We start from the raw sequence: 9,876 nt of genomic DNA on the forward strand, positions 1-9,876 counted from the left end.
AATTCTCCCAGATAGGTTTAGATTGGGACGTCTTTCTAAATCCGGGTGATTGTAGCTCACTTTACACGTACACGGGTGAATCTATATATGTGTGGGAAGTATTGGTTGCATCATCCTATTGATCTGAAGTTTTATATGGATGTTTATTTTTAATCAATTAATTTATTAACTTATTAGCTTAGTTGATGCAAGTGTAGATCATTGGACTAGATAATGGGAGATAAGCTAGTGTTGGCCAAGAATATAAAAGAAGCCTAGCTTGCATGCTCAAGAAAGCTATTTTTGAAGCAAGCCACTTTTGAAGAATACTATTCTTGGAGAAGTCGACATTTTTATAAACGTACTATTTTTGAGCCCCAAAAGCAACCCATAAAATATATTTGAGTACACCAAGAAGAAGCGTGGGCTCACTCTTGTGTGGCCCGAGCAAATTGGACACAATATTGTGTATTGAGCTCTTTTTTTTTTTGTTTTATTTATCTTCGATATTTTATTTATTGCAACTACTTATATAATGGGTCCATGTTAACCTCCCACAATAGTTTTAATCAAAAAATACAAAGAAAGAGAAAGACAATATTGTGTATTGAGCTTTTTTTTTTGTTTTATTTATCTTCGATATTTTATTTGCAACTACTTATATAACGGGTCCATGTTAACCTCCCACAATAGTTTTAATCAAAAAATACAAAGAAAGAGAAAGACAAGAGCATTGAGTATAATCTCTCTCTCTCTCTCTCTCTCTCTCTCTCTCTCTCTCTCTCTCTCTCTCTCTCTCTCTCTCTCTCTCTCTCTCTCTCTCTCTCTCTCTCAATTTGAGTGGCTCCATCTCCCTCACGTGGGTATTTAAATATTATATTTCCAAATTAGACCCTTGGAGCTAATAATTGCTATACATCCCTTTTCTTTTTGAAAAAAAACATTAGTGCCTTGTGCATTATCTTTGTATCACCCACGATGCCAACTACCAAGAAAGTACTTTCAAGGCAAGTAATAAAGTCAATCATTTTTTTTCAATTTGAGGCTTGAAAATCATAATAATGGACTATTTCTTTCTAAGACTGGGTAGTAGGGAAAGTATAGTACATGAGTATTTCTTTCTAGGACTAGGTAGTAGGAAAATTTTAGTAAAGGACTATTTCTTTCTAGGACTAGGTAGTAGGAATTTAGTGTCATCAACATGAAATCTAGGTAATGGGATCATCAAGAGTATTTTATCGTGTTTTTAATTATAAATGTAGACTGGGGCGGCCAAGTCATGACTTATGAGATGGCCTTCATGTTCATGGTGTTCTAGAAAATATTTTTATTGAAGCTCACAATGGGTTGAAGAGGAAATTGTGGTTTTGCACAAGCATTTTCTTCAGTGTCTAATCCAATTCATGATAAGACATGACCATTACGAGGACGTGTTTTTCCTTCTCTAGCTACCATTTTAAGAAATATTTTTCCAAATTTGGAAATGGCTGTAAGCTAAAGTGATGCTATCTTTTTTTTAACCTAGTGTTCACAAAAGAAGTGTTAGAGGGAAAAAAAAAACAAAAACTTTTCACGCCTTGAGGCTTGACCTAGGCTAATAATATTCCTTTACGAAACTAGACATCAATAGGATTGAATTTTGAGACATTGAAATTTGAACGTCCTTTTTTTTCAATGTTTAACGTGAAAAAAATAAACTTGGCCTTGAGCTTGACCTAGGCTCCTTTACCGAACTAGACATCAATAGGATTAAATTTTCAGACATTGAAATTTGAACGTCTTTTTTTTTCAATTTTAACGTGAAAAAAAAATATCTCGCTCTTTTTTTCTAGCACGTGCGGGGTTTATATCTTCATCAAGCATCTATATAGTAGTCGTGCATGAAAAGAGAATCAAGTTTTGATAAGAAGGTGAGCAGTACCACTGCGTGCGCCAGGATCAGTGCTAATAAGCTTCGAGATATTTAGTGATAATAAGCATCGGTAGTGAGCTTTTAATCGGATCGGAGGGTTCAAGGATTAGGGCTGGTTTGCGGGTAGTTGCAGGTCGTTGTTAAGGTTAATTAGCAAGGGAGATAAAATTTCACCATGTTCCTCGAGATCGAGGTGGCCGCGCAGGGGAGGAGGGAGTGGGTGCCCGCGGAGTCAGTGCCAGGCACCCCCCCGCCTTCGTGTCCGACCTGGATAGAGCAGCCATCTCCGAGGTTGCCCATCCCGCAGGGCCCAACATGGGTTGAGCGGCCCTCCCCCCGCCTCACTTCGGCCGGCCGCAGCCCGAGTCCGCCCAACGCGTTCCCCCCGCCGGAGAAGCCCCGCGCCTGCGTCCTGGCCATGGGCAGGGCCACCCCGCCTAACCGCATCAACCAGGCAACCTACCCGGACTGGTACTTCAACGTCACCAAGTGCAATGACAAGCTTGAGCTCAAGCAGAAAATGCAGCGCATCTGTAAGCCTTTTCCTCCTTAACTTTGTCTAGTCCTAAATGTGTAAAATGTATTATTTTGATCATTCGTGTGTATCAGCTGCCATCATCGGCAACCCTAAATTGGATCTCTTGATGGTTATGTAAACTATGATTGTACTACTTGGCTCATTATACGTATAAAACCCCTTGTTGGATCAGCTCATTACTCAAACATACATTTAACACTTTGTTTCTCATCCATGGCATTGCCACTAGGTAGAGCCTAATTAGTTGGATCTCTAGATATCAAAACGTTTCGGTTTAAGTACCTATAAGCTCATTAGGTCTGGCTTTCTGCCTTAGTCTTGTGAATTAAGTTAATGGCATTCCTATCTTTGCCTAAGTCTTGCCAATGGCATTCCAGCTAAGATAGGATCAAATGTCTAGGAATGTAAGATGCGTTTAATGGGGTTTTTTTTCTGACATAGGCGACCGGTCTGGCATTGAGACAAGGTATTCCATTCTGACTGACGAGTTCCTGAAAGAGCATCCGGAATTCTACACACCAGGGCAGCCCAGCCTCGAGCAGAGGAATGCCATCTTTGCACACGAGGTGCCGAAGCTGGCCCACGAGGCGGCAGTGCAGGCCATCAGTGAGTGGGGTCGCCCGGCCTCAGAGATCACACACCTGGTGGTGGCCACACTGACAGGGATAGCCATTCCGGGGGCGGACGTGACGCTGACCAAGTCTCTTGGCCTGCGTCCAGATGTGAACCGGGTGATGCTCTACATGCTGGGATGCTATGCAGGGATCACGGCTCTCAGGGTTGCCAAGGATTTAGCTGAGAATAACCCGGAGTCTCGCATTCTCATTTGCTGCAGCGAGTTGGCTGCCTCGACTTTCAGAGCGCCCAACGAGAAGTTCCCTTACGATCTGGTGGGCACCGCTCTCTTTGGCGACGGCGCATCAGGTTATAAACTTTGCTAATCTCTCAACACACTTTGATAATCCTTTGTATTTGAGTTTCGGGTTTCATTTTGCTATGTCCCGCCCATTATTTATTTGGACATTTTTTTCTCAAAAGAAAAACAACCCAATTATAATGGGATTAACGTTTACCCACCTGATCATGCATGCATGGTATTGTTATAATAGGTGTGATGGTCGGGGCGCAGCCGCAGCCGCGGATTGAGCGTCCACTGTATGAAATCCATTGGGTGGGAGAGATATTGGCCCCTGATTCAGAGAAGATCATCGAGGGTACCCTCAAGCTGGAGGGCTTGCAGTTCTATCTGGACAGAACCCTGCCCAGCTTGGTGTCTCAGCACGTGGGAGCATTCTGCAGGAGTGCTCTGGACAATGCACCCGGCAAGCCCGGCTTCAACGACGTCTTCTGGGCGGTGCATTCTGGAGGCCCGGCCATCCTCAACGCGGTCGAGCAAGCCTTGGAGCTCCACAATGACAAGCTCGCTGCAAGCCGCATCATCCTCAAGAACTATGGCAACATGTCCGCTTCCACCGTTCTCCTCGTTCTGGATGAGCTTGGTAGAGCTGATTCAGCGGCTTCGATGGCGGCCTGCCAAGGTTGTGATTGGGGTATTGCTGTTGCCTTCGGTCCAGGGGTCACTATTGAAGGTGCCCTCTTGAAGAGATGCAAGCCTGCCTCCTCTTAAAGTTTCACACACAACCTCCTAAGCTTTATAGTATAAGCCTAGAAGGTCCTTAATTACCACAATAAGCAACCAGAAAAGATAAAGGATCTCCTCTCCCGCCGTGATCCATTTAGCCAATAAATTATCGTTCAATCTAGCTCCTTCATTAGCCATCCACACCATAATTATCCATTACCGTTCTGTCTTGCCCCGTCCATCGCCATTATTAGCCAGTTCCTACATTTATGTCCTCCCCTCCCAAAGGCTCCCATTATCCATATTTACCTTGCAACCGACCTTGTGTGTGATCCTTTACTACTTATCATTGTGCGGTAGTCTTGTTTGTCCACGAGATATTGCCATCGTCAGCCCCAATTGAGATTGCCGTGGCATTTTCTTATGCAATAAGATCCATGCATTATGTTTTCTTTTATTGTATGTGTGAGAAATAGGGTTTGGGCTTGCCACTGGTGAGAGTGCAGCCAAGGCCACCATTGAAGCTCTACGCACAAAGGAACAAAGTAAAGACTAGAGCAACAAGAACCAAGAAGCAATGCGTTGGGCATTAATGCCAAGAAACCCTATATTAATATGTATGTATGAGAGATAGCTTGCAAAGATATGCAATGTGTTGGGCATTAATGCCAAGAAACCCTAAAACTTACTTAAGTTCTTTTATCCTAAGGTCAAACCTTACTAACACAAATCTTAATAACACTCAACTAATTAATGGAATTTCTTTTTCCACTCGTTGTAGGCCCCTATTGCCAAGATTTGCCAAGATGGCAATACACCCTATATTAATATGTATGTTCAAGAGATCGTTTACAAAGAGATGCGTCTCTCTTAATATAGGAGAGAGGTAGGTAGTGGTTACAATGGACGATTACCTGCGGCTTTTCAATTATATGCATGTGGGTGCATGTATAGATGCTATGCATGTGCATACGTTGGATGTATGCACTGTGGTGTAACCATACTCTAACGCCCCCTCTGTCTAAAACCGAACAATGGTTTTGTGAGGGAACGTGTAAAGATGCATGTATGCTATAATGTGTACAGTTATGCAGGTGTTACATATTAAGCCCATATATTCAAATTGGGCTTTGAGGATATACAACTAGAGTGATATTAGTGAAGTAGTGTTAGAGTCAGAGTAGACATTAGCAATTGCAAGAGCACGAACTTCATCTTTACCTGCAATGTTAGGGTTTATGTTAAATTTCAGGGTGCCACGATACGTGGCACCCTACGGGCCCCAGCACATGCAGTCACCTAGCCGATGACCACCTCGGTCTAGACCGTGGTGCAAAAGAGGTATAGACACATGTCCGTGCATGGACACATGTTAGTACATTTTTTGGGATTCGAACCCAGGTTCCTGCCAAGGGAGGCAAAGCATCTATCTATTGCACCATGCGCACACTCATGATACGCACACATGTCCATAACATGTTATGAACATATGTCTATAGATAGGCCTATCACCGGCCATTGACCGAGTGACCGAGCTCGCGGGGTGCCACGTATCATGGCACCCTAAAATTTAACGTAAGACCAATGGTAGGTGCATCTTCAATGTCTCGAAGGAGATCTGAGCAAGTCAGAGAAGATAGCGTGAGGATGTTGTGTATTCCCCCCACTTGTTGAAAGTGGATGAACATAACACTATAAAGAGGTCACTCTAGAAGTGCACCGAGCATGCGCAAAACTCAACCAATCGATACTCAAGGTTTAGTGAAGAGAGTCATTGTTGAGGATGAGAACACCATATTGGGGAATATGGGAATTTCCCACAAGTTTGGGACACGTGGTCAAAAGTTTGGATTAACCAAAATGAGCGCTTTATAGCTCTTTAGATTCCATTTTTCAAGCGCTTTCCAACGATAGGTCATATGATAGGGTTTTGAGAAACTTACAAACATGTTATCCATGTCCCCTTTTTTAAGTATTCAAAAATGGGAATTGGGAAATTCCCAAATTCACTAATATGGTGTTTGAGGGTAAAGTGGTCATTGAATGACCAAAAAACAAACGGGAAAACCACCAAGGATGGAGTGAGAATTCATCCATATATGCAATGCATGGTAGCATCAAATAATGCCAAATGCCAAGGGAACTTACCTTCATAAGTCTGTGGAGATGTGTTGAAGTGGGTGTCATAACGAAACAGGCTGCAGATGTTGGTGGCCTGATCTAAGACAAAGGCTACGTTAGATGTAGCTCTACAATGAGTGCCCCAAGAAGAGTGTTTATAGGTGCATAAAGGCAGAAATCATATGCGAGTAACCCCAACGGACGATAAGGGCTCTGTGAGTAACCCCAAGGGATGATAAGGGCTCTGCGAGTGTATGATGTGTTGTTGCATGCAGGCAACATCTGAAGGTGGTGATTCAACTACCTTTGCTGAGTGGGGGGCTATATTGTTGGTGGCATCAAGCACAAATTGGTATTATAGATAGAGGTAAGGTAGTTGACAAATGCCCCTTCTACTGTTAATCAGCTGATGTAAGAGAATTTTCAAGAGCATCTAGATTATTCTTTTCTTGTGTTTTTAGAAAATTTTCAGGAGCATCTAGATGATTTTTTCCTTGTGTTTTTTGATGACAGCTTGGTCTACTCCAAGAACACTGCTAATCACAATAATCATGTTCATAAATTTTGGAAGATACTCACAAAGTATAGACTTTTTTGCTAAGAAGAGTAAAATCACTATCTTTGTTTGTTGATTGTATATTGAGAATCTAGGGTTTATTATATCTGAAGATGGAATCTTGGCTGATCCAATGAAGATTCAAGCTATCATTGATTGGCTTGAATCGAAAACATTGAAGGAAGCTAGAGAATTTCTTGGCTTAACTAGATGATATCGGATATTTATCCATAGATATACTAAGATTGCCTCACCTTTTACAACTCTTCTTAAGAAGGATGCAGTCCATTTTGATGGACTCCAATGTGCCATTAAAATGCATTTGATAAATAAAAGGTTTCTTTGGTAATCAATCTGCTGACAGATGCAAGTGTATTTCCTATCAATGGGTCGATCATTATGCTGGAAGGATGACCTGTAGTTTATAAGTCCTGACAACTTTAACCTCATGAGAGGAATTATGCGATTCATGATCCGGAACTATTGGCACTAGTGCATGCCTTGAAGCTATGGAGATATTATCTTCTTGGATAGAGGTTCACTCTAGTAATTGACCACAAGACCTTGAAGTGGATACTTACTCAGAATGATCTTGTCAAAGGAGATGAATGTAAAGTTTGCAAGAGTCTGACTTTGAAATAAATTCAGATCGAGAAAGGAGAATGTAGTTGTCGTTGGCTGATACCCTTCGTAGGAAAGCTTCTTTACTCACAATAACCATGATTTCAAATCCTCTACTTGAAGAAATCAGGGAGAAGATTGGGACATATATGAGTTCTTTTCTCCAATCATTGCTTTGCTGAAGCAAGAAAGCAAGACTTCTGAGGAACTGAGAAAATTTTAGGGTTACAAAATCAAACGCCATTGTTTGTATTTCAATAACCGCGTGTGTTCCTAAGGAAGGAGAACTCAAAGAGAGAATTTTCCCGAGGCTTATGATTGCCCCATTGTAGGACATCCTATTATGTGAAGACATTTATGACGATAAAGAGTATTTTATTTTGTCTTGGATTAAAGAAGGATGTACTTTATCACACCACCAATGCTTCTCATGCCAAAAAATTAAAGTGAAGAGAGTGAAAATGCCAAGAAAGTTGCATCCCTTCGATATTCCACATATGAAATGGGAGTGCATAAGCATGGATTTTATCACTCGATTAGCTTCGATAAATGTAAGATATGAATCCATATTCGTGGTAGTGAACAAATTAACTAAAGTTTCTCATTTAATCCTAGTAGAGAAAACCTTACTAGTGAAAATGATCCTTATGAGGACCCTAAAAAGATTTAAAATAGATTACTCTTCAGAATCCTTAATTGATAAAGACCCTTAGCCTGATCTTACACTAGAAATCTATGATTAGAAAAATCAAGAGGAATCCCAAAGCTAAATATCAACCCTGTGAAATTGAGAAGGCCTCGCCCATGAGATTATCCAACTAGAGGATTTTTCATTTAGAGTTGCAACTGGAGAGTAGAAATGTCTCATCAGTTTACACAACCTCGATTGCATGGGGATGCATTGTTTTCCTAAATCATGCCTTTATATTGTTGGACATTGCATTCATTTAGGTTATTTTCACTACAAGAGATAACCTAATACCATCGTATATATACCCACGATTAGACTTAGTTTTTTTTTTTCTTAGAATTGCCCACCCGTAGCATCAGTATCAATGTCAGCACCGAACCAGTATCAGCGTCGATATAATTGTCAAAATTTTCATTTCTCTCAGACATCTTTGTCAACCAATATACTAACGCTACCTCTGACTATATATATGCATCAGACGCATCGACATTTTATCGATACAAATATCGACATTGGTACAAATTTTTTTTAGGTAGAATGGGATAGATTAGGGCAATTTGCGCTAACCTATCCCATTCTTCCCATATTACCTAGCTAGGCACTTCAAATATAAACACATTAAAGACAAAGATGCAAAAAAGATAATCGAATTTATGCGTATAATTTGGAAAACTGAAAAGTTAATAGATATTCGTGTTCAAGATGTAACGCATTGAAATTAAGAAACCTCGCAAGCAGTATAAAACTCCAAACACTGATCTTCCAAAGTCATTGGCTTTGTGGATGGTTTCTTTTAATGATTTATCTTGGTATATGGGATTGATGCATTTTGATGTGCCATCCACATATGGCTCCCTAGAGAGCTTGTTTTGGACAAAATCCAAAAGTGTTCTCTAGAGATTTAAGTCAGCTATGTGTGGTTTGCGTGTGTGGGAAAGGTAGTGGATATCCATGGTGGCTAATGAGAAAACCACCATGTACCTCCCAAATTTCCATTTTCACACAACCGGGGAGTTATGGATAATTATCCATGGTGGTTGGACCTAGAGAAAGGCCATGTCTTGGGGTAAGAGAGAAAGCCTCTTCAAGATGCATTCTATGATGAAAAAGGATGCATCATATGATCCCCCTTTACCTGCACACACCTCGTTAAGAAACTTGTGAAACCTTGATGCGAAGTATGTTTTTGGCTCTTCCTAAATTTATTTGTGGGCTGGTAGGTAAGCCAAAAAGAAAGTGGGTGGCTAGTATTGTTGAGTTGCTTCGCATGTTTAATTTACACTCGATGTGTTTCTTCTTACAAGGTTATGTTATAGGGATTCTAATGACAAGGCATGGTGGTATGTCATGCAAATCGCTCCTTGTTCAAAGAGTATTTTTCAAGATTGGGATGTTGAAGAGCTCATGGACCAAGTGGCAGTAAAAATGACCATGTGGAGGGTCAAGTAAAAGTGAACGCGAGAGATTACCAACTAATCAAGATGAAGGTGTCCCTATCCAAGATAATAAGGAAGGAATTGAATCTAAGCATAATGATGATGATGATTCCACTAGCAATGGGATAGATATTTTGGTTGATCTTGCAATAAGACATATGGCTCTTGAGATAGACCAATTAGCATGTGTGGATTTGATGGAAGATGCAAACATGTTGGGCCAGGCTTAACCTAATTCATGAAACAATTTCTAGAGTATACATGGCTCATATGCATATTTGTCTTAGCATTGCTCTCATGATTTCCTTGTTTTCTTTTATTTTAGGTCTCTTGCCTTTTTTTAGTTATTAGCTCTTCCCACCACTCAGTATAAACTCTTCTTGCCCCGTTGAGGTAAGTTCTCCTCAACCACTCATGGTAAGCTCTTCTCAACCACTCGA

General features: G+C 40.9%; 1 protein-coding gene across 1 annotated transcript; it reads left to right on the forward strand.

Annotated features, from left to right (window-relative positions):
* The first annotated feature begins 1,896 nt into the window (after positions 1-1,896).
* On the forward strand, positions 1,897-4,234 carry LOC147624567 (piperidyl ketide synthase 2-like). Its single transcript, XM_086819989.1, has 3 exons — positions 1,897-2,424; positions 2,871-3,353; positions 3,539-4,234. Exons 1-3 carry the CDS (start codon positions 2,067-2,069, stop codon positions 4,054-4,056), a joined length of 1,359 nt encoding a protein of 452 aa, XP_086676115.1. The 5' UTR covers positions 1,897-2,066; the 3' UTR covers positions 4,057-4,234.
* The last annotated feature ends 5,642 nt before the right edge of the window (positions 4,235-9,876 follow it).

Source organism: Cibotium barometz, chromosome 25, assembly GCF_041138505.1.
Source record: "Cibotium barometz isolate CiBa-2024 chromosome 25, ASM4113850v1, whole genome shotgun sequence".
Lineage (NCBI taxonomy): Eukaryota > Viridiplantae > Streptophyta > Polypodiopsida > Cyatheales > Cibotiaceae > Cibotium > Cibotium barometz.

Bases quoted from the DNA above. Each gene is read 5' to 3' on its own strand.
- LOC147624567 (XM_086819989.1), top strand. From the start codon at position 2,067: ATGTTCCTCGAGATCGAGGTGGCCGCGCAGGGGAGGAGGGAGTGGGTG. The intron at 2,425-2,870 runs GTAAGCCTTTTC...TTTCTGACATAG, and splicing joins GCAGAAAATGCAGCGCATCT to GCGACCGGTCTGGCATTGAG. The intron at 3,354-3,538 runs GTTATAAACTTT...TTGTTATAATAG, and splicing joins CTTTGGCGACGGCGCATCAG to GTGTGATGGTCGGGGCGCAG.